This window comes from Podarcis gaigeae (genome assembly GCF_964106915.1).
Source record: "Podarcis gaigeae genome assembly, chromosome: 5".
Lineage (NCBI taxonomy): Eukaryota > Metazoa > Chordata > Lepidosauria > Squamata > Lacertidae > Podarcis > Podarcis gaigeae.
In genome coordinates, this window is record NC_139681.1 from 84416583 (window position 1) to 84441657 (window position 25075).

General features: G+C 44.6%; 2 protein-coding genes across 3 annotated transcripts in view; both read right to left on the reverse strand.

Moving 5' to 3' along the window:
• Positions 1-14861, reverse strand: part of SERPINI2 (serpin family I member 2) — a 42867-nt gene extending 28006 nt beyond the window's left edge. The window contains exons 1-2 of one of the 2 annotated variants that reach the window (XM_083739679.1): positions 13806-14861; positions 9417-9709 (exon numbers count right to left, since the gene is read on the reverse strand). In XM_083739679.1, coding sequence (XP_083595805.1) covers positions 9417-9709; positions 13806-13834 — 322 coding nt within the window. In that variant the 5' untranslated portion in view covers positions 13835-14861. Of the gene's footprint in view, positions 1-9416; positions 9710-13212; positions 13553-13805 lie in introns of those variants that run through there. The other variant, XM_083739678.1, reaches the window with a different exon arrangement.
• A 124-nt stretch (positions 14862-14985) lies between these two features.
• The window catches only part of WDR49 (WD repeat domain 49), a 101247-nt gene continuing 91157 nt past the window's right edge, over positions 14986-25075 (reverse strand). The window contains exons 17-20 of the mRNA XM_083739273.1: positions 23080-23189; positions 21597-21743; positions 17653-17824; positions 14986-15359 (exon numbers count right to left, since the gene is read on the reverse strand). Of these exons, the coding sequence (XP_083595399.1) occupies positions 17679-17824; positions 21597-21743; positions 23080-23189 (403 nt within the window). The 3' untranslated portion in view covers positions 14986-15359; positions 17653-17678. The remainder of the gene's footprint in view (positions 15360-17652; positions 17825-21596; positions 21744-23079; positions 23190-25075) is intronic.

Consider the following 25075-nt stretch of genomic DNA (forward strand, 5'->3'; position numbering starts at 1 on the left):
GATTCCGTTCGACTTCCGAGGTACGACTGTATAATGAAGGTGCCAGGTGAGCCTCCCTGGGGACAGCATTCCACAAACATGGAGCCACTGCAGAAAAGGGCTGTTCTCGTGTTGCTACCCTCCAGACCTCTCATGGAAGAAGAACATGGGCCTCAGAAGATGATCTCATATGGAGAGAGACACTGCTTGAGGTATTGTGGTCCTTAGCCATTTAAGTCTACAACTTCCAGAGATCCTCTTCATTGGTCACGCTGGCTGGGACAGGAAGGCACCAGGTTGGGGAAGGGTTTTTTAAAGACATTTTACAGGAAGATGGCTGTGCTGCAGACCACCAGCTAAGTCTTCACCAACCACTCCCCATGGGACACAGAGGCACCCTTCGAATGAAGGTGGCAGGTGGCTGGAGCAGGACTCAGCCAGTGCTACACTTCACAGCAAGTCCAACCTGCGTGAAACATTTACAAAACAAAACAAAAATAAATAAAAAAGAGATGTTGCAGCAACCAGCTTCAGTCCCATACAGATGTTGGGGGGCCAAGTGCTATAGATCCCCATATTATGTCTTGAAGTTTGGCCTTATGAGTGCCATTGGCATGCTGGTTTGAAACTGCGCAGTAGGGTGATGAGTCCGCTCACCCGTTTTGGTGCCGCAGCATTGCAGAATGCCAGAGGCTTCACCAGGGCCCCAATGAGGGAAATGGAACAGTGGTGCCCTTCCTGATAGGCCGTGAGGGCTGTCTATCAGTAACTGGATCCTAGCCTGCACCTGCACTAGGGGGCAGAGCCAATGGAGCAGGTAGGCTTCCCTCGGCTCCACCCCTTGCCCATTTAAGCAGCCAGCACCTGGGGCATTACCTGTTTGTTCCTTCACCAGGTTTGTTCCTTCACCCTCGGTTTAAGCTGATAGTCAATGACTTTGCTGTGGCTATGGCGGTCACCATCCTTTAAGGAGCCGGGTAGGAATTTGCCCACCGGGCTAATTGGCATGGATCCCCTGGTTTTGCCCACCTCATTGCAATTGTCACAACTGGTTGGGCATTGGGGCAATCCTTTCTTTTGGATGGAGGGGAGGTTGTAGTCTCCACCTGCCCCTCCAAACACTGGGGTTTCCCTTTAAAGTGTTACGGGGGAGTGGCCATGTCTGCATGTCTAGGCGGGGCCAGGGCCAAGGGTGCTCCCCCAGACGGTGGTCCCTGCAAGGGTCACCTATTTGATGTAAATATTAGGAACCCCCATCTGGACTGACCAAGCATCACTTCCAGCGGGCGGGCCAGAAGTATTTTGATTGCCCCATGCCCAAGCCAAACCTCTTTCATTGATTGAAATTGAAATACTTTATTGTCGCTTGTACAACTTGTATACAGTGAGATTACACGAACACCCCCCACTCAGCTCTTTTAGTCTTAATTCCCCTCGTTTACTGACGCACATCCACCAAACCTGAAAGTCAGTTGCCCTGTTGTTATCTTTTCATTCAGCAACCTAACAGCACACGGATAGAAGCTGTTCTTTACCCTGTTGGTGCGACTAATCATGCTTCTATATCTTCTGCCTGAGGGCAGGAGATCAAGAAAGTGCCGGTCAGGGTGTGAATCATCCCTGAGAATTTTCCTCACTTTCCTGAAGCAACATTCTTCCGCTATTTCATCCAGCGGATTCACGGGACAGCCGATAATATCTTGTGCTGTATTCACCACCCTCTGTAGGCACTTCCTATCAGTTGATGTCAAACCAGCGTACCACACCGTGATGCAGTATGAAAGGACACTTTCTATTGTTGACCGGTAGAAGGAGATCATCAAATGTTGATTGACATCGTTCTTCCGCAATACTCTGAGGATCTGTTGGGCTTTCTTAACCACCTGGGTTGTATTTATTTTCCAAGTAAGGTCTTCACTGAGATAAACTCCTAGGAATTTAAAGGAAGAGACTCTTCATCTGTATTCAATAAAGTTGTGGCCTGTTTTGACCCCAAACCCAGCCTCACTGGTCTCTTATTTGCCTGGGTTGGGGTATGGGAATCCGATGCCTGGTCCTGCAAGTAACTTGATGCCATTTACCCATATGCTAGGTTTTAAAAGCTGTAATGCATTTGTTGAGCTTTATTAAAAATGTACTGTGCATGCACGCTCACATAGCATTGTTATGGCTATGCCATCTTGCCACTTGTAGTTTTTCTTTTGCTCAGTTTGCAGCCATGCGGCAAGCAGATTATAAGAACTTCTGCATCACTTGAGTGGTGAAAAGTTCCAAGGACAATGCTCTCAGGGTTAGATTACTTGGATGAGAAAGTATTGGAAGCTTGCAGAGCGCAACCCTATGCATGTTTTCTCAGAAGTCAGATTGCCTCCAGACTGTCAGTATTTTGCAGGAGGGATTCAAGAGCACAGCAGAAATATAGGTTTGCACAATTCAAGGGAGAGCTCTGTCGCCTTGGCGTAACAAATCCACTTAAAAATAAGTTAGTTGCAGTTAGGAAGATGATAGGAAAATGCACTTCAGAATGTGGAGTGAGCGGATTATTTACAGGAAGATGTGTAATCCTGCAATCATTTCAGAATGAATATTCATTCCCTTATAACCTCCCCACAAACAAATCACAATGAAAGCTCAGTAAAAACCAGGCTTCATCTAAGTATCAACTGACTACCATCCTTTACTATAATTAGCTGACCACTGGAGTGGTCTAACAAAGGAATGGTTTTTCAGCACTGCTGTCCTTAATAGCACATATCAGAGAATCAAAGAATTGTAGAGTTGGAAGGGACAACAAGGGTCAATGCAGGAATCTTTTCCACAAGATGGGGGTCGAACCCATAACCTTGAGATTAAGAGTCATACTTATTGCTGGAGCAAGAAGTGTGGGGAAGCTGATGGCAGCAGCAATAGACCAGTAAAATATAAGAGAAACACAGCAGTGCAGGTCTTATAGGGTTCCTTTTATGATGGTCATCTCTATTGCTTTAAAATGTGATAAGTCATGCCTAATGCATTGTGGTCCCCTCCCACTCATTCTGGTGAGCAGGACATTGGACTTCTGCCCCCAAGTACAGTATTGTTCTGATGGCATCACAACAGAAACCCCATAGAGGTAGCAAGAGGCAGAATAGGCCCTGGGCTACAGTTTAGACCAGAAAGGGACAGCAGCTTGTCAACAGGCAAGCATTCAGTACGACAGACCCCCTGGTACTGAATCTGAATTATCCTCATTTCATGCCACAGGTTGTTCATTTAATACCACGGTGGCTGCGTAAGAACAAGGCTGATAAAGTGCATTATTTCACACTCCTCCTAATATCACTTCATGTTGCCATCTAGCAAGTCAGATGTTGCATTTCTAAAGCAATAGAAAGTCCCAGGAGCTCCAGCAGGGATTAAAATAAGCTTAAATAAGGAGAAAGCAAGATCTGTTGAATTTAAAAGGAGCTGAAAGCATCCAAGCGCTGTTCTGATGACATATAAATTTATCTTTCAAAACGACTCTCTGCACAATTTTCAGAACTGGTGTTACAGAAGATATTGAAGCTTTTAAAAAAAATACTTCATGTGTTAGTCATCCTGATCTTTCCTTCATGAACGACTTATATGTACTCTAATGAACCTTCTCCCCTCTTAAAGTCACATGTCCCTTTAAAAAGGGTTTAAGGGTTTCCTATTTGGGTTTTTCTTCTAGTGGTAAAATGTGCACTTGAGGTATAATCACCAACCTTTTATTAACAAGGAGACAATTGAAACCTTATATGGTGGAGATGCATGTGTGCATTGACCACAAAGTTTGGTTCAGACTCTAATTTGGTGCTCCTTAAAACAACCTAACCCAGCAATTTAAAGGCTCCCCAATTTACTTCAGGGGTCCAGGCTTGCCTCATTTCCTCTGCTGCATCTCATATAAGGAAATAAACATGAACCAAAGCTTTTTTTAAAAAAAAATGAACAAAAATGTGTGTAATTTTGAAGCATGGTAGCTCCTAGACTGCCAGATTGCAGACAAGATGATCCATGGGGTTTTATGTTGGAAGATGTGATTCACCCCACTCCACCGCTGGACTTAACTTTAAAGGTAAGGGTAAAGGTACCCCTGCCCGTACGGGCCAGTCTTGACAGACTCTGGGGTTGTGCGCCCATCTCACTCAAGAGGCCAGGGGCCAGCGCTGTCCGGAGACACTTCCGGGTCACGTGGCCAACGTGACATCGCTGCTCTGGCGAGCCAGAGCCGCACACGGAAACGCCGTTTACCTTCCCGCTGGTAAGCGGTCCCTATTTATCTACTTGCACCCGGAGGTGCTTTCGAACTGCTAGGTTGGCAGGCGCTGGGACCGAGCAACGGGAGCACACCCCACCGCAGGGATTCGAACCGCCGACCTTTCGATCGGCAAGTCCTAGGCACTGAGGCTTTAACCCACAGCGCCACCTGTGTCCCTAGGACTTAACTTTAGCTATGGCTATTTTTAGTACGGCCAAACTGGATGGAATTTGCAGGCATGGTTGCCCCTTCTGAGAGCATGAATCCTGCCAAATTTCAGAAGGATAACTGATTTCTCTACAAGGACAGCTATTACAGTTTTGGGGTGGGTGATGAGCAAACCACTTAATCTCCCCATGTGTTTTATGGACCATTGTTCTGAAAAGAGCAGATGTGAAGGAGGTTGCCTCTGGATAAGAAAACTGCTGGATTTCAGGCAAATAAGTCTGGGGACTTTTAAAGCTGATTTTTGGGTAGGAAGACCAGATGATGATAATAATATTTAATAGTAAATTTTATTTATACCCCGCCTTCACCAGCCAAGGCCAGGCTCAGGGTGGCTAACAACCAATAATAAAAACATTTGAATGAATACAACTTAAAAACAAGATTAAATACAACATTAAAACAATTAAAATTAAAATGCAGCCTCATCACAAGAGGAGAAAGGAAAAAGAAAGAGGGGGAGGGAATCAAACTGACTCCAAGCCAAAGGCCAGGAGGAATAACTCTGATTTACAGGCCCTGCAGAAAGAAATCAGATCCCGCAGGGCCCTGGTCTCATGAGACAGAGTGTTCCCCCAAGCCGGAGCCAGTGTTGAAAAAGCGCTGGCTCTGGTTGAGGCTAATCTAACTTCCTTAGGGCCTGGGACCTATTTATGGACCTTAAGGTCCTCCATGGGGCATACCGGGAGAGGCAGTCCCGTAGCTACAATGGGAAGCTCAAAAGCAGAACCTGGGTGAAACAGCACTAATTCCACTTGCCGTTCCTAGCAAGTGGTATTCAGAGGCATAATGTCTCCCACAGTGGAAACAGAACATAGTCATCATGACTAGTAACCATTGATTGCCTTTATTCTCTTTTAAAGCCATCCAAGTTGATGATAATCACAGCCTCTTGTGGGAGCAAACTCCACTGTTTGCGCACTGAGTGAACTTTATTTTTTCTGTCATGAATCTTCCAAAGTTCAGCTTCATTCGATGGCCCCAAGATTTTGTATTATAATTGAGGGAGGAAAATGTTTTTCTATCCATTTTCTCCACATCAGGCATATTATTGACAACCCCGATCACGTCCCCCACCCACATATTGACGTTTTCTTCCTTAACCAAAAAGCGTCAAAGGTTTGCTCCAACCCTTCGAGCATTATGGTTGCCCTTTTCCAGCTCTACAATATCCTTCTTGAGGTGAGACGACCAGAAAGACACACAGTGTTCCAAGTACCGTCTCACCATAGATTTGTATGATGGCATTCTAATATTGGCAGTTTTATTTTCAATCTCTTTGCTAATTATCCTTAACAAGAATTTTGCCCTTTTCATAGCTACCACATACATGGCCAACACATTCATCAAGCTATCCACTGACCTGGGGCATTCGGTTTTCCATTTTTCTCTGGTAGGTGACAATGATTTATTTATTTCTGGAATCCTTATAATAAAGCTATGTTTGAGCTGCTAAAAGACATATTTAGTCATTTGTGAAGAATGATGTGATAGAGGAAGATAGTCTGGCTACAGATCAGGAAACTGGGAAAAGAAATATACGGATTATTAATCATGTCTGGATGACTTACCTTTACACCTGGGATACCCCAGTATAGGATGATTGCTGGGATGTGAATAAATGTTAGGAGAGGATATATTTATTAGATAAAACAAAATTTAAAAATTCCTTCCTGTAACCCCTTAGAGACCAACTAAGTTAGTTATTGGTATGAGCTTTCGTGTGCATGCACACTTCTTCAGATACACTGAAACAGAAGTCACCAGACCCTTATATATAGTGAGAGGGTGGAGAGCAGTATTACTCAGAAGGGTGGTGGGAATGGGTGATTGGCTGATAGGTGTGGTAGACCTGTTAACAACTGCTATTGGTCTTACAAGAAAAAGCAAGGGGTGAGATGGCTAAAAATAGCTTTATCATGTATAATGAGATAAGAATCCAATGTCTCTATTCAGACCAGGTCTCTCCATGGTTTTTACAATCTTGTAAAAGGTAAAGATAACATTTTCTCATCCAAAATATTTGTTGAAGAATAACACATACAGCAGCTTTGTTCAGGCAGGCTTAAAATGGTAATTCAGTTACGGAGACATACTTAAGTCTAGCTTAAGATGGAATCTGAGCATTGGACCTAAGACTTAGCCTCTGAAAAGGAGAATGTGCCCAGGCAGGTAAGAGAATATTTATGGCTACGCCCTCCCCCTATCACAGCACAGTGTTCTCTCTAGCAAACTTACAGGAAAGCTCCATGAGCTTCAGCTCCTACATCATGTGCCTATCTAGCAAGACACGAATTGTTGGTTTGAGTGCATTTTAAATATCCCACAATGATAAACAGGGTAAGTTCACACAATCTATTTACTGGGCCTTTGTAAATCGACAGGATATTCATTCTCTCCACTGTGCAGAGGATAGCCTAGACATTCAATGAAAATTGTTGTTTGTGTGAAAGACCCATACAAGTGAAATAGAGAAATGTCCATGGTTGAGTATCTGAATGATCAGGTATCAGTCAACATGGAACACCCATCTCATATGTTTACACTGAAGTGTAGGTGGGTTCCCACGGGGCAAGACACAGCGATAATGGCAAGAACCATTATTGAACTACATCAGTGGAAAAGACCCTGATGTTAGGAAAGACTGAGGGCACAAGGAGAAGGGGATGACAGAGGACGAGATGGTTGGGCAGTGTTCTCGAAGCTACCAGCATGAGTTTGACCAAACTGCAGGAGGCAGTGGAAGACAGGAGTGCCTGGCGTGCTCTGGTCCATGGGGTCACACAACTAAATGACTAAACAACAACAACCATGCCTGACATTGGCAGCTGGCATGCCTATGTACCTGCTGGAGCTCACATATATATAGAAGACAACCGCTAACCAGAGACACCCAATCTGACCGGTAAAGCAGAAGATGGTTGTCACTCCTCCTCCTCACTGAGAGAGTGAATGAGAGGGAAGAGGACAAAGGTGGAGGATAATTGCTGAAAAGAATAAATGGGTACCATGGCCAAGATCTCTTTCATGCCCCTCTTTATATCTTGAAGAGCGGCATTTTTACAAAAACAGCAGTGTGAAGCCAATCAAGCATTAAGCCTGTTCCATCACTAGATCGTGTGATTGTGTGTACTGCACAGACGTTCCAGAGACCTTCCTTTTGTGTCCATGATTGATAGCAAGGCATTTGGAGGAATTTAGAGGAAAGAGGGTTTATTTCATAATGTATTTTCTAAAGGTGGAAAAATGAACCATAATAGTAGGCAATCATCTGCTTGAATGGGTGGATTTACATCTTCAGTGAAAGGGCTAGAAGAAATGCCGCAAAGATGCCCATCTGTCTTTAGGTTTTGTTTTTTAAATTATTTGCCATAGATGTCAAAGGATTATTTTTTTTTTAAAAAAAAGTAAACTAAGCTATGGCAAATATGTTCCTTGCACACTGGGGTTGATTTGTAGATTTCATTTTGCCCAAACTGCATTTGAGATACAAACAATTATATCCAGCTATTACATTTTCTTAGACCTTGCATTTGAAAGCAGCCTTCAGTTATCAGACCTTTTAGCTTCATAGGAGGCAAGGTTTGTTTTGTTTGCATTTGTTTGCTTTTGCTTCTGCACAAGATACAGAAAGCAAAATGTCATGTTGCATGCCAACAGACAAGAGGTAGGGCTTATACCTCTCTACTGTGCAAGTCACTCACAGTGAGAAACCTCAGAGAACTTTGGTGATATCTACATTTTCTATGGATGAACATACTGTTGCAGAACACTTGGGATTTGAAAAGGCCCAAAGTGAGAAGTGGAGCAACATGTTGTTGTTGGTTTTGTACTTATAAAACACCTTTTTTTCTGAGCACTGTGCACATATTAAAAGATGAGGGCATCCCTGCCTACATGCTCACAATCTAATAAATAAGATGCAAAAGGAATAAGAAGGGAAGAGGAATACGAGTATTGGAATAATTGCTCCCACACTGACCAGTGGATGGAGCCAGACTGACTTTGGCACTACAGTGGTACCTCGGGTTACATACGCTTCAGGTTACATACGCTTCAGGTTACAGACTCTGCTAACTCAGAAATAGTGCTTCAGGATGAGAACAGAAATCGTGCTCCGGCGGCGCGGCGGCAGCAGGAGGCCCCATTAGCTAGAGTGGTGCTTCAGGTTAAGAACAGTTTCAGGTTAAGTACAGACCTCCAGAACGAATTAAGTACTTAACCTGAGGTACCACTGTATGTTCTTTCTGGGAGGCAAGGGAATGCTTTCTCTGAATGTGGATCTGTTTGTAGCCGAAACACCACCATTCAGGCACAAGAAAGAGCTATCACCAGATGGGCAGCAGGTAGGGCAGAACTTGAAGGTTTGAAGGCAAAATAATTGAGGAGGAACCTCTGCAAAAACAAAACAAACCCCTCTCCATTGAGGACTGAGCCTATCCAGTAGCCACAGAATGCTCACTGACAGTTGAAGTGTGTGGCATACAAAACCAGGCAGAGGGGAATTGGAACGGAGGTTTTTTTGTCTTAAAAAAATGATTTTATTGTGTGTCAGTAGTTGGTTTCCATATTGTATCGAAATTAGTCAAAGTGGTTCACTACAAGTAGTATATAATATTTTAAAAAATAACCTATTTGTCTCTGTGCATACACCAATGATTATTTATTATTCCATTTATTATTATTGCATTTACATCCCACTACCCCTCTCCGTTTGCTTACAAATACAAAACCCAACATAAAAAACAAAAGTGATTTAACTGTTACCATGCAACTTAGCAAACTAAAAACAACAGCAAAACTCAAGGAGAGCAGGTAGCTAGCCAGATCATTGTGATTGCAAACATTGGATGGCTACACTGGCTGGGTCTGATGAAAGTTGCAGTCTAAAACAGGAGGTGGAGGGAAAGGGAGCACCAGGTTTGAGAAGGCTGGGGCAGACACTCACCATCATTTCCTTGCAGGTTGAGAAGCTGCCTGATCTCATCGCGTGCTTTTCCCTTGGCTCCTAAGTCGATTGTTCCGAGGGCCAGCAAAACTCCAAGTGGAGAATAGAGAATGTTCTCATTTTTCCGGGAGACAGAAAGAACCCGGGACAAATCCACTGCCAAGTGTGTGGTGCTTTCAGCCACAGGTTGGGAGGTATGGCTTCTGGTGAGGTGGATTCCGGTGACAGCAAGGAGAAGGTTTGGAAGTAGAGCTCTCCTCATTGTACTGCAGAATGTTCGGTAGCTCCTTGAGCTGTTGAATTGTTGGAAAGGAGGTTTAATAATGCATAGTCAAATTGCTTCCATTCCCTTTTAGGAATTATCCTCCCCCCCCCCACCCAACACAATGAAATCTTGACTTAGATTTTGTTTCCAGAATAACCTCATACAAGAGAGGTGTACATTTGCAAGACATATTATGTTTGATGTAAGGAAGTGTAAAGGGTGTAAAGGGATAAACAATGAGAAGGGGAATAAAACACCCTGTCATAACATATAGGTAAAGTACCCCTGGACAGTTAAGTCCAGTCAAAGGTGACTATGGGGCTGTGGCGCTCATCTTGCTTCAGGCCAAGGGAGCCGGTGTTTCTCCACAGACAGCTTTCCGGGTTACGTGGCCAGCATGACTGGTGCAACAGAACACTGTGACGGAAGCCAGAGTGCACGGAAACATCATTTAACTTCCTGCCACAGCAGTACCTATTTATCTACTTGTACTAGTATGCTTTTGAACTGCTAGGTTGGCAGGAGCTGGGACAGAGCAACAGGAGCTCACCCCGTTGTGGGGATTCGAACTGCCGACCTTCTGATATATACTAGTGGGGTTATGACCATATACACAGCTCTTGGGGTTGTGGTGGATAGGAACATAAGAAGAGCCCTGTTGGATCCGGCCAAAAGTCCATCTACTACAGCACCCTGTTATTGCAGTAACCAGCCAGATGCCTATGGAAAGCCTGCAAGCAACAAACCTCTTTCCACTTGTGTTACCTTTGTACAGTAGGCTGCTTCCAACACCCACTCACCCACTCTATCCAAACAAGCAAGAGGCATTGGCAGAGTTCAAGGACCTGTTCCAGCCAGGCAAAAATGCTTGGGGTCCAAAGCAGGACCAGCAAGGGCTGTGGCTTGCAGAGAGTTCCAGGTAAGAGAGGCCTGAAGGGGAGCATTTGGCCTCTGGGTCTGAGGTTCTCAACCCCTGTTCTAAACTACACAGGACTTCCTTATGAGTAAACGGCAGGCTTGTTTAAGCCTCTTACTATTAGATTCCTGATAAGTCCCATTATATCCCTCTTAAAAGGATGAACACGCCACAATCTTGTTTAAAGTATATAAAAGAAGTTTATTCACATCATTAGTTCACAGTTGGATCCCTGAAGGCAGACTTAGTTACAAAGTATATACATGTAGGTCTATCCGATATGGAGATAGTCCCTTTCTCCTCTGAAAGCCAACAGAGCATCTCTAGCCATAAAGCTGCTGGTCCAACGAAGGAGGAAGTCAAAGAGAGAGAGATGGCTGCGTGCCTTGTCCTTTTTGTTACCTGGGCAGGTAAGGTCACGCCCACGTCTAGTCACATACAAGAGGAACTTCCTCTTCCGTCTCAGCCCAGGAGGAAACAGGAAGTTCCGACTGGCTGAATCAAACATCCCCCTGCATGTCCACTCTAGGAAAACAAGGAATGTTGCATTTGACTGCTACTTATGTATCACATCCCACATAAACTCGTTTAGAACTGGTCTTTTAAGATTCCGCTCAGTGGACAATATTCAGTTCCAAAGGAACAGCCACCTTCCTTCCACAAATGCAGTTTCTCTGACAAAGTAAAGCTTTCTTTCCCTTATGTTCTATCACCATCGCCTTTATCGCACCCATAAATCAAAGATCCATTTGAAAGGCAGAGCGAATACAGACTCCTACGCCGTGTTAAAAAGGTGATGGAGACATTTTCATATCCTCATGCAGGGACGATGTCTGCAGTCGCAAGCTGCCAGCAATATTTATTCTGAATGGCCATTTAAGACACTCCCAACATAACTTAATTTTCTTTTCCACTGATGGAAATTACCGTGCTGGATTTCCTGGCATCAATGATCAGCAGTGCTGTTTTGCCACTGATAATTAATGGTTTCGTGGTAAATAATGGATGCAGCTGCAGAGCCATTTGGCACATCCGTAATGTGAGGTCTGCTTCCCGGCGTTAATGAAACTGATATCCCAGCATAACCTGTGTTTAGGGTCAGTCAAGCTGTTTGGGGAGTAGGAGAGTGGGCAGATAAAGGAGAAGAAGAAGAAGAAGAAGAAGAAGAAGAAGAAGAAGAAGAAGAAGAAGAAGAAGAAGAAGAAGAAGAAGAAGACAGCCCTCTTGTAGCATTGATCAGTTGTGTAGTGAAAGTGCGTGTTATGCAGGGTGGAGAAGAGCTATACTAGGACTGAAATACGTATATTTGCACTTGAAAATTCTCCTCTGAACATTGGCAGGGAGTGATGGAGAAGGGGAGAAGAAGAAGAGGAGGAGGAGGAGGAGGAGGAGGAGGAGGAGGAGGAGGAGGAGGAGTTTGGATTTGATATCCCGCTTTATCACTACCCTAAAGAGTCTCAAAGCGGCTAACATTCTCTTTTCTCTTCCTCCTCCACAACAAACACTCTGTGAGGTGAGTGGGGCTGAGAGACTTCAGAGAAGTGTGACTAGCCCAAGGTCACCCAGCAGCTGCATGTGGAGGAGCAGGGAAGCGAACCCAGTTCACCAGATTGCAAGACTACTGCTCTTAACCACTACACCACACTGGCTTTGGGTACAGTTCGGAGTAAAGTGGCAGGAGAGGAGAGGGTGAAGCACATAACATAGTGTCACATTTTTTTCCTTTAAGGCTGTCTCCCAAATATTTTCTTTAAGCCATGCCACTGGGCAGAGTATTAATATTTATTTATTGCATCTATATCCCACTTTTCCTCCAAGGAGCTCAAGATGGTCACATGGTTCCAACCTCTCTTCATTTAATCCCCACAACAACCCTGCGAGGTAGGTTAGGCCAGGAGGCGGTGACTGATCCAAAGATACCAGATGAGCTTCATGGCTGAGAGGGGATTTGAACCCTGGTCTCCCAGGTCCTACCCCAATGCTTTAACCACTAAACCACACTAGCTCTCTTTACAGGTTTATTTATCAATACAAAACTTTAATATTCTGTCCATCCTCCAATTTCGGGGTGGCTAACAACAAGACTTTAAAAAAAAACAGCTAGCCAAATTAAAACAAAGTTTGCAATGTTTGCCTTGGCCCTGAAAGTTCTCCCGTATCTTTAAGTATGGCAAACAAGGAGAAAATAATCGCCATCTGTGGTTTTTCCCATCTGACATATCTAATCAATTCTCAAACCTATTTTTCTTCTTCTCTGCACATTTAAAGTTGCAAAGTCCTGCAATCCATAAGGCAGGTATGGGGAACCTTCAGCTCTCCAGATGTTGATGAACTACAACTTACATCATCCTTGGCAACATCTGGAGGGCCACCGGATAATCAAACGCACCGCAAAGCAGAAACAACTGAGGATCCAACAAGTGCAGAAAACTGGTTTCTTGGTCCAAAATCTTAACACATTTTGAGCAATGCCAGCTGCCCCAGCAAGTGTAAGGAGCTCGTTTTGGAGCTAGTCTTACAGTTCAAAACATATTGGGAATAATGCTTTATACTGGTTGGGTCAATAAGCCAGTTTCCTAAACCTGTGGGAGGTTTTCATTGTTCCTCGTACTCACTTTACAGCAGGGATAGGGAAGCTGAGCCCCCCCCCGATGTTGTTGGATTTCAACTCCCCATCAGCCCTGACTTCTGGCCATGCTGGCTGGGGTTGATGGAGTCTACCAGCCTTTGGAGAGCCAGCCCTTCTCCACAAGCCAAAAGAGAAGGCAAAGTCCATTACAGACCAAGTGAAGGGAGGGAGGGACACTGTGTCCATGAATCACTTGTCCTGCATGGCTGAACTAATTCAGTCCCTGCTTTGCTTCTTCATATTTCAGTACTGGGGAAGCCACATAGATGCCTCCAGCAGAGCTACCAAAGGCAGGATATTTCAGCACGAGCTGGAACAACATCATTACTTATTTAGAAACGGACTCGTGTGAACTCTTCAGGAGCAGGATCACTTTCTGCTGCAAACTTAGTGCAAAGAGCAAAGCAGAAGCCCCACAGAAATACTCCCTGTAACCACTGTGAAAGGAAGGAAAATGACATGGCAACGAAAGGTAGGGCTTATAAGTCACTTGAGCTTTGCATTCATAGCTGCCACTATTGTGCCATCTTCCCCCTCCACTTTTTAATGACTTTATCAGGGCATATAAAAGGCACGTACCTGGAAATCGGCAGCGTAATATTCACCATTCAGCGATTTGCAGAAGGTCTGTGCATCCAGCGTAGGCTGTCGAGTAATGCAAAGATCGAGGAGAAGGCCAAGGGCGTTTACATGGCAACATTTATTGGGAAAAGCCGCTTGATTAATGAGGCGGGCACGTAACAGGTGGTCATTGAATGTGTTATGAAAGGCTGCTTTTCTTCCCAAAGTGTTGTACTGTTAGATAAACCAAGCAGCTCGCTTTGCAAGAGGCTCGAACATCAGGCCATTTGTAAGCGTTCCAGCAGAATGGAAACGACGACCGCGAATCTCACGAGGAGCCCCAGAATCCAGTCCAATTTGTTGCTGCTTTACCTTGGGTGTTATTGGCTGGAAAAAGTTATTTATACAAAATGCTCCCCTAGTGAATGCTGGGACATAAATGGTCATATCCACCTGTCCTGTGAACGCTCAGCTAGCTGAATGGTTTAATTGTGTATATCCTTACGGACACGTGCATAGATACATTTTGAAAGGGGCAGAAATGATGCAGGGGTGTTTAAGAAGGAAAGTCTACATGTAGCAATTGGCCAGAGTCCTTGAGGGCTTAAGTTTGAGACAGCATTCAGCATCGGAATCTATTTTTACTGAAAGCACTCAGTCCTGGTATGAACAGAGCATAAGCGGAACGACGGGTGGAGGCCTTAATGAAATGCAGAAGTCTTATTCCAAGTCCAGGGCCAGTATCTGGTTCCAGGAGGCCCTGGTCAAAGTGCTCTCAGTGGACATCCCCAGTGGACCCTTCTAGAAGATGCAGAGTCCTCTCCATGATGGTGTTGGCCTTACCAGATAGCAAGCAGAAATATGAAGAATTGAACAACTGGGAAACTGAGAAACTGAAATGGACATATTTGTCCATCCCTAATCAGTGCTGTGCCTACTTAACATTGTTTTGTCCTTTTGCTGTTGCCACCAAAGTTTGTGAAGTCTTAGCAACCCCCCCCACCCCCCACCCCCCAGAAAGACTTAGGGGCTGATCAGGTCCCCAGGATGGGGGTTCGCCACTCCAGCCCTATTTGGAAATTGGACTGGGCAAAAACAAACGATCGTGTGAAATCAACCTCACCTAGAGGAGCAATAACTTTGGATTTCTGAACCTTTGTTTTCAGAATGGTTAAATATTCATTACATGAGCAGAGGACTGCATAAATATCTTTAATGAATTGCTATTAAGACAATCTTCTTCAATAAAGGAAATGGCTTCCAGTTCTTGTCTGCTTTTTCTCAAGTACATAAACAAATCACAAGTACATGGCAGGCAGAAGATTCAGGCCTGCAGTGCTGACATTTTTTCATCATTTTTTTGCTGCTGCTGCATCTCAAAAAGCAGACAAACCTTTAATCCATAATAAATGTAAGAAAAGAAGCAAAACTTATATTCTGACTGTACGACACAAATGCACTTTTTCATTCTGAATTCGGATTTTGAAGCTTCTTGTCGTCCTTTGATTTGGTTAACTGTTCCTCAAACCATTTTTTCTTCTACGGTCTAGCAATGCTGTGCAAAACCTTGCTCTAGCAAAGGAAAAGAAATATTGAGAATGAAGTGAATAGGTTTGTACAACACAAAGAGTCCTTGTTTCCACTTAGGTGAAGCATAGTCAAGTTTATTTAGTTTATATAACTTCTATCCAGTGTTAGTCATACTCAGAACAGATCCACTGGTTCCACTGCGTCAGGGAACTGCCATCGGAACAGGGGAGGGAGGCAAGGGGGGCGTTGGGATACAGAGAGTCTCTGAAACCCCTGAGGAGCAGTTCCTCTTCCAGTGGTGGGAAAAGCCACACCTCCAGTGGAGAAGAGAGGGAAGGGGCCAGCCAAGTGAGGAAAGGCCTCGAGGATGCTGCTGACAACCCCAGCGCCTCACCTCGCCAGGTTGGCCAGGAGGGATGCACACCACATCCATCGCCCAGCTTGCGCAGAGGGGTGAAACGCAAGGAGGGGAGGAGGAGGCTTGGGGTGCCAAAGTTCTTATGTTGGGGGAGAAGCCGGAAGGGGCCATTCCCGGATTCTGCAAGTTACTAAGATGGACATGAACTTTGTAGATCTGCACTATAAATAGTTTGCACAGTTGGTCTTCGACCGTAATAAATTATCTATCATCTATCTATCTATCTATCTATCTATCTATCATCTATCTATCTATCATCTATCTATCTATCTATCTATCATCTATCTATCATCTATCATCTATCTATCTAGTTTGCACAACAAAACCTGTAAAAGACAGGTTGGAGTCCTGTCTGGTTACTCACGAGCAACCACCATCAGCACCTGACACACTGGTTCCATTGATTCTCCATTCTTCAAAGCCCCAACCAGAAAAAGGTGACTTTACCTTAGTACCCCATCAGACCATCGGTTCATCTGGCTCAATATTGTCTGCACTGACTGGCAGTGTCTTTTCAGGGTTTCAGGTCAGGGTTTCCCGGCCCAACCTGAAGATGCCAGGAGTTGAACGAAGGACCTGCTCTATCACTGAGCCATGGACCTAGTGAGCATGTCTGGCTACATCCCTTCAGAGGCCCCATTATCAAGCAAATGTAGACCAATAATAAGCATGCAGTGGAGAGAGCAAAATGATCAAGGATGCATTAAGATATTAAAGGGAGAGGGGAACCAGAAAGGCTTTTAAAAACAAAAAAGCCTGTAGAATTAGTTTATAGCTAATTCTTTTGGTGAAGTTTAAAGAACTGGGGCAGAGACAAGGAGGAGAAGGTGATCTGGGTCAACTGTTTCCATCTAATTTGCAAGACAGAAGCAAGGGTTTTGCAAGAAAGCATTGTAATATGATATATTATAACCTAACAAAATGTAATATCAATGTACTGGAGCCGAGATTATGTACAATGTATTATTTATTGGGTGTAAAGAGAACAGGACATTCTGTGACTGTACAGGACGCAAGCTGTGTACTCCGAACCAGCACTATTTTTCTGGAAAAAGAGGTGCTGGAACTCACCATGAACACCTCCTTTGTTCCCTTATAATAGCAATGGTGCCTACCTGAGAGGTACTGGAACTGCGTTACGGCTGAAAATAGCCCCCAGGGGGAGGGCATCTCAGCTAAGCTTAACATCCCTGGCAGATCCTCTGGCATTTCACAGGGACACACTCCAGTGTATGAGTGGGAGGGGCAGCGATCAAAGTCCAGCAGCATAGCTTGCATGACAAGGTTGACACAATCCATATGCAAGCGGAAAACTGGGACTGGTAGATGGCTCCAGGTGACAAAAGCAGGCAAACAAGCCATAGACCACTGGTCCTGCTAGCTAGGGATCATGGGAGTTGTAGGCCAAAAATATCTGGAGGGCCGAGTTTGAGGAAGCCTGCCATAGACTATAAAGCAAGTCAAATATATTCTCTCTCTCTCTCTCTCTCTCACACACACACACACACACACGGAGGGAGGGTGGGAGTTTATATGGTTAAGGAATTTGGCATTAACAGGGGAAGTTGGCTCCATTTGACAGATGAGGAAGACCAAGGTCCAGCAAGAAGTCGAGCACTCTAACCATTACACAACACTGTGTCTCAGTTTTCAGTTCCATGGCAAAGCAATTGCATAGCAAACCATGGGGGCTTCCTTGGTGGACAAATCCATGATTTCCAAGGGAATTTTGTTGTTCCCTATCTTGTATCCAGGGAAGCTCTCTCACACGCAGGGTCTGTAGACTTTCTTTAGAGGAATTACCTACACAACCTCTTTATCATCTTAGAAGCTGTCTTTAGACTCTTTCCCCTGCCTCCTTCTCAACCGGCCAACGCTTGCCTCATGTCATCACCAGGTGGCATCCTTCATACCTACCTCCTTTTTTTGAAGCAAAGCTTGATTCATTTTCCTTTCAACTTCCCTTGCTTTCTCTCGTTTGTTATCCTGCCTCTGTTGCACATTTCCTCATGCAGCTGCCTTGATTTTTTTCCGCGGTCCAGAATTTCTTTGGGGAATAAGTTCTTTTCATCAAATGCAGCTTTCAGGGCTACAGGGTGAAAATAAAGAAAATTAATAAATAACCCCATTAGGACTGGACCGGTTCATCTTTATTTTAAGAGAGAGAGAGAGGAAGAGAGAAGACATGTGGTGAATATGAAAATGAATTAGAGGAAGAAAGCAATACAAAACACAGCCTATTTATTGGTAAGTCGTCATCCTATAACAATTAAGAAACAAAAACCCCTTTTGGTTTAACATGTTATGTTAAGGGCTTTCTGTGTTCACATACCAAAATGCTGGGGAATGACAGCTGTTAAGTTGCATGTATCCAGCTGGCAAATAATACCACTCACACAAAATTTCATTCATGTAGAATTAAAGGTAAAAAAGAGGGGGAAGGACCCCTAGATGGTTAAGTCCAGTCAAAGGTGACTATGGGGTTGTGGTGTTCATCTCGCTTCAGGCCGAGGGAGCCGGCGTTTGTCCACAGACAGCTTTCTGGTGCCAGAGCACATCACATGCCGTTTACCTCTCCGCAGTAGTGGTACCTACTTATGTACTTGCCCTGGTGTGCTTTCGAACTGCTAGGTTGGCAGGAGCTGGGACAGAGCAACGGGAGCTCACCCCACTGCATGGATTTGAACCGCCGAACTTCCAATCAGCAAGCAAAAGTGGCTCAGTGGTTTAGACCACAGCACCACCTGCTCCCTTGTAGAATTACTAGGGGCCTTGCCCCAGCTCACTTCACTCACCAACCCCTTTGCCAATCTCCATCCCCTTTTAAAGGAGTGGGGAGGTGCTTCGCAGAGCAGTTTGCTAAAGTGCTTTGTGAAGCACCTCTCCCTCCTGGGTTAAACACCTGCGACCAGCGCTGCTTCCTTGATCTCCAGCCTGCTGTTGGCCCACCCACTGGAGGCCACACAAACCGCAGACCTAGATCTCTGTGTATGTGAATAGGAAGGTGGCTGCAGCTGAACCATAACTTCAGCTACATAGGCTTCCATGTGCCTATTCAAGTGAACTTAGGACTTAGGATTCACCACTGACTCCAAAATTATATTGTCCAGTTGGTGCATGAAAGAGCTTCATCTCAGAGGCTGTATTCTTCCTCACTTGAATATTCCACTCACCCCCATCCATTTTAAGGGTGAGGAGAAGGGCTCAAACTGCATAGCAATATGACTTCCAAAGCAAACATTGAGGTTTACACATTTTTATGACAATGAGAGATTGATCACCCTGGATACCAAAACAAAAACCTTCTGAATCTTTAATGGTTGCAAACTCCTTACTGAAAGTTAACATGAAAGCTTATTTAGTCTTAGTTAGCTTATTTAGTGCCTAAAACAGGAGTTTCAGGAGGATTAATGAGAAAAATTCTGAAGTGCTTCATATAAATTTAATAATAGCGTTTTGTATCCAAAGCTCCTGGGGAGCAGAGAAAGATCCAAAATTCTGGCAAGATTAACGACAGCAAAGAAAAATCAGCATTTTGCCAACTGAGATCATGCACCTGGCTAGTCAAAAAAGCTCTTTGGGAATTGATCCAGCCTCCAAAAGGATTATATTTTAATTTTTTTAATTGCTTTTTGGAGCCATGTGGGGGCTGTCATTGGGCTGTGCTGAATCATCAGCATAAACTCCCATTTAATTCTCTCCTTTTCCCCCCTCAGGGGGCTTTCCATCTAATTCTCTGTTGCCTCTTCTTATCTAGCTGGAAGATATATTTTCCCCTCTATCAAGTCAGGAGTGCTGATGCTGAGATATGAAAATAGCCTTTCTCCTGCACCAGCTCCATTCACTGTTATAGCCTACGAATGATCTGAGGAAGCCTTTGGTGAAGAATCTGCTGTCACGAAGGCAGTCCTTTCTGAGCAGCACTATGCTAAACACTTCTTCTGATGTCCCCACAACTATTCTCCATCAATCAACAAAGGGGTCGGGAACCTTTTACAGCCCAAGCACCACATTTTTTTTCTGAGCAACCTTCCAGGGAGCCACTTTCCAGTGGTGGGTATGGCTAGAGACAAAGGTGAGTAGAGCAATGAATACAAAATTTACCTTTGTACAGTAGGCTAAGGAGCAGGTGGGGCTTGTCAACCTAGGAAGGCAGCCCATCCAGGAGAAGGAAAACTCTGATCCTATCCCTCTGCTGCCTTGAGGGACATATTCAGGAGAAGAAAGGGCTAAGGAGTAGACCCTACACAAATCCAGGGTGGAGTGCCTAAGGCGGTTGAATAGTGGTTTGTACGCCTCCTTCCAGCAACTCCTACAGCCAAGCTGGTACCAAACATATTTCTCAACTTTCCTATGGACCACGTAAGCAAGGCCAAGAGGGGAGTCTTGTCTGGACAACTCAGGATGTCCAGACACACTGCCCAGGCTTGCGCCCCGAGGAGGTCACTTCAGAGCTGCTAACACAGCAGTTTGACTTCCGCCCCAGAAGTGCACTCCATTGTCTCTCAAGAAGGAGAGATGCCAGCAAGGAAAGTTGGCTAGTTTCTGCACACTCTAATGCACCCGTCTTTTTCTTCCATCCAGGCAAGCAGGAAACATTATCAGAATTCAAGAACATTCATCAAGGGCTGATGGAGTGGCTTAGAAGTGTGTGTGACCTGGCTTGGAGTGCCACCTTGAGCCCTCAGACCTGTGGTTGCCCATCCTTGAGGGTACTTGTGTTCAGAAATCACGTTCAAAAATTATCCAAGGGGAGAGAGAGAGAAATGAGTGGAATTCTTCTGGGTGCAGTGGAAGGGTCTTTTGTCAACACTTATTTTATTTTCTTTTAAGTGATGTTTGCTGTTAAAGAATTCAATGTGGGCAGATGTTCGCTTGTTTTTGAGTAAAAAGAAAGGACTTCCTTTAAAAACTGGCTAGAAGAAGGGAGGGAGGGGTAAGAAACCAGGAACAGGTGTGATGTTGTCGTTTTGTGGAAGGGAAGACACAGGCTCAGGAAGGATCTTGGGCAGCAGGCCTAGGGAAAGCACCACTTCAGCCTGTGCAGATCTGCTGTGGGTCAGGCTGGCTAATACTAGGCTTAATGGAATCGGGATAAAGCAGTTCATCAAGCCCCTTTGTGTTCATGCAAAAGACCTCCAGTGATCAGCTACCAACAGCAAGAGGCAGCTCCCTCCTGCTGCTCCTGCTTCGGGGCTGCCCGTGAACACCTGCCTGGAGCACCTTCCTGAAGACTTTTGCTCTGGCCAGGAAAGTGGTCCTCATATTGTTGGCTGGGAAAAGCTGCAAAGCAAAGGAGTCTAGCAGTTCTGAAATCCACCTGTGGTTGACTCAAGAAGACTTTAGGCAGGGACTGGACCACAAGCTCAACATCCGCTTCAGGCCACCCTGGATAACAATGATGAACACCTCACACAAGATGTTGCATGTACAGAAAACATCTCATGGGAGCAAATTCCACCATTTAACCATGCACAATATATTCATTTGTCTGCCCAATACTATCTGTCATGGTGGCGGCAACGTATCTCCTATCCCAGCAGAGAAACTGAGCATCCACCATCCCCTTTGATCCTTCAGTGGTCACAGCTTGAGTACAGGCTTGCTCTGCAAGCGCCCTAACCATTTGACCACGGCAAGTGACATATTTAACATGCCAACCTTGTTTACGGCTTGGATTGCCTGCTTCCAGCAACTTCCTGGCTTGTCACATCCTCAAAGGCTTGCCAGTGGCCAAGTGATAAATTCTAGACTTTCCTATTACCGTTACTTTCTTTTAAGAGAGATAAGCTGGTGACCTTTATTTTTGCCTCTTGCTAGCAGGAGCTAGAGTAATGAGGATATAATGAAGGTCTACTTACTTGCCGAAAGGGTAGGCAGCTTTAAATCTTCAGAGTCCTTTTCCGCCAACTTTTCCCCAAAGTATTTGTCAGGGTGCAGAAGAAAGTCGCTCTCATTCATTTCTGTCGTCTCCTCTAGGGCTTCAATATTTAATGACCTAAATACAACTTTTCAAACCAGAGGATTATTCCAAAGGCAGAAAATCATTTCACATATCAGCACAATTGCAGTTGAAGCAAAGCTAATGTTTTGTGCCTAATCATACTATGCCACTTCCACAACTGAGAAATATTCAGCTGGATAAACACAGATACATATACGGCGAGATTCACTGGCCGTTTTTTATTAAGTTCTGCCAAGGAAAATGCTTAATCTTCCGCATTAAGAAAGGGAGGGCCATAACCCTTCATTTTAATTAACAGGCAAGTTTTCCAAGCAGACGTCACAAAATCTGTCATTTACATAAGATAAATATGATTCTTTTCATTGAGGTTTCCCATCAATGGGAAGTTCTTGACTCGTTCTTGCAATTTATCCCTTGGCTAGGATCCAACAAGCCATGCTGGGGCTTTTCAGCTGTTTCCTTCCAGTGAGAGTCTCCTGCATTCCATCCCCCAAACCAATCCTGCCCCCCGCAAAAGTGAAGGCATGGCATTCTAGGAGGTGTGAGCAGGGGTTCACCTCTCAGGTGGGTGCCATTACCATTATAGGAGAACAAGGGAGGCATTCATGGTGAGTTCTGGCCCCTCTTTTCCTTGAAAAATAGCACTGCGTGTGAGGTGCTACATCAAGGATGGAATACATCAACAGCCCACGTTGTATGCAGGCCCAGTGTGGGACATCCCATGCTCTCACAAAACTCCAAACTCCCATAGCGGTAGCAGCAATTTCTACGAATATCAATTTCTACAAATATTCATTTCTTTGAGCCAGGGATGGGCAACCATTTTTTCTTTTGTAGGCCTGATTCCCTCAGGTGCAATCTATCAGAAGTCACATGCCAACTGTGGGCAGGGTCAAAGGTCAGGAATGGGTGGGGCCAGAAGCCTATCCCTTCTTCCTTTTTCATTTTCTTCTTCCCCAACCAGAAAGAAGATTGTTAGCCGCTTTGAGACTCCTTGGGGTAGTGATAAAGCGGGATATCAAATCAACTCAACAAGGACTGGTGGCTCTTGCCATAGGTAAGGAACATAGGAAGCTGCCTTATATCAAGTCAGAGCAATGGTCCATCTAGATCACTATTGTCCAGGTGTTTCAGGCAAGGGATTTCTCCCAGCCTTACCTGGAGATGCTGGGGGTTGAACCCGGGACCTTCTGCATGCAAGGCAGATGCTCTTCCCACTGAGCTATGGCCTCTCCCCAGGTCTGAATGGATTGCTTGAGGCTGCTTTTGAACTTGGGACTGAAGGCTGTCCTGCATTAGGCTGAAAGATGCTTTAAGCCAACAGATTGCATCCACTAAGATGCCCAAATGCTGCTGAATTCATCAAATTAATGACGTACCTGTTGGCTTTATCACAGCAGTTCGATTGAAGAGGGTATGTTTTCTTCTTTTCTGTGTTTTCCCCTCTTTGTATCTTTTACCTAATATTGTGTTGTCCCATATATTCAGCCTGGACAGACAGAAATCAGGAAGCAAATTGGCTTAACAGGGCTGAACAAATCAGATGAATGAATCAAACAAAGCAACCAAAGAAAATATTTCATAGCGCCAATGCTGAGTGTTGTCAGATTCCTATAACATCCAAACAAAGCTCTCAGGATGAGACAAGAGGTGAACCTAAAGTCTGAGATCATGCTGTAAGGCTAAATCAAAGAACTGTCAAGAGACAAGGCTTCTTCACAGAAGAGGCTTCAATATATTTAAATATTTTAAATGAACAAAATAAATCTTTAATTGGTTTGCGGCACCAGTACTATGCACATTTAGCTGGGAGTCAGCAATGATGGAGCTAAATTCCAGATAAATGTGCACAGGACTGTAGTCTTAATTATTTAAACAACTAAACCTCAATATCATTTTTGCTAATGTAGGCATTTTTACACACAACTCCTCCTAATACGTGCATTTAATTGGTAGACATTTTGGGGTTGGGAAACTGAGCCACAAAAATCAGAGGGTGCGTTTTGAAGAATAGCCTTGCTTCGGTTTGCATATTCTTTTGGTCAGAGCAAATTGGTCAGGGGGTGCATTGAAAACCAAATTCCTTTCCTGTTCCTGCCTTAGGACATGAGACGACCCTGAGCAAATCAGTCTCCTGAAACCAGCACACCAGTTCCACACCAACCATCTGCACCGATCCTGCTGTGCGGATCCTCAACTGTTGCTGTGCTCAGCATCTTTTCCTGCCCAAGCGCATCATGCTCCAGGCAAAAGGGTCATAGGAATTATTCCCTGGGGGGCTGTGGCAGTATAGGAAGGTTACATTCTTTCGCCCAAGGTTATTAAAATGTTTAATAATACAAAGGTTTCATTATGTTACATCAAGGAAGTTATTTAAAACTGAGAAAGCACTTAGCCAGAGTTTAATTTTACTGTTCTTATGCTCTGGCACAGTATACATTACAAAGCCCCATGAAAGATTTATACATTTTAGAATGTATGAGCTCATTTGGAATCAAAGAGCCTCACACCTCTAACCTCTCAGCCGTTAGAAGCGCAAAATTAGACCAGTTTGTCATAAAGAGTATTTCTGTATATCGCTGCTATGAAATGAGGATGCTGTAAAACCTATTTCTAAAGCAGAACACAGCACGTTGTCATGGAATATCTGCACACAGGACTGCCACCTTCCTTCCTCACCCTGCTCCTGTGCTTTTACGCCATGGCCAAAGCTTTTGCTGCAATGTATTGGGCTGCTAGGGATGCGGATGGCACTGTGGGTTAAACCACAGAGCCTAGGACTTGCCGATCAGAAGGTTGGCGGTTCGAATCCCCGCAATGGGGTGAGCTCCCGTTGCTCAGTCCCTGCTCCTGCCAACCTAGCAATTTGAAAGCACGTCAAAGTGCAAGTAGATAAATAGGTACCACTCCAGCGGGAAGGTAAACGGTGTTTCCGTGCACTGTTCTGGTTCGCCAGAAGCAGCTTAATCATGCTGGCCACATGACCCGGAAGCTGTACGCCGGCTCCCTCGGCCAATAAAGCAAGATGAGTGCCGCAACCCCAGAGTTGGTCATGACTGGACTTAATGGTCAGGGGTCCCTTTACCTTTACCTTATTGGGCTGCTATGTGTCGTCAGGGGCCAAAGGAAACACTTGCCTTGTACAGTATACGCAGGATCAGGAGACAAAAGGCAAAATAACATCATTGGGTGGCCAGAACTAAACGTTGGATGCATCATAATAATTACCAGTTACAATTTCTTGGAAAATAAGAGAGCCTTGTTCCAGGACCCAAACTTATTGCATAAGTGAGGATAGCATGTGAGTTTACCTGGGGAAATTCATTTCTCCACATTTCCACATAAGTTGTGGTTTTTAAAAAAACCACATTCTCA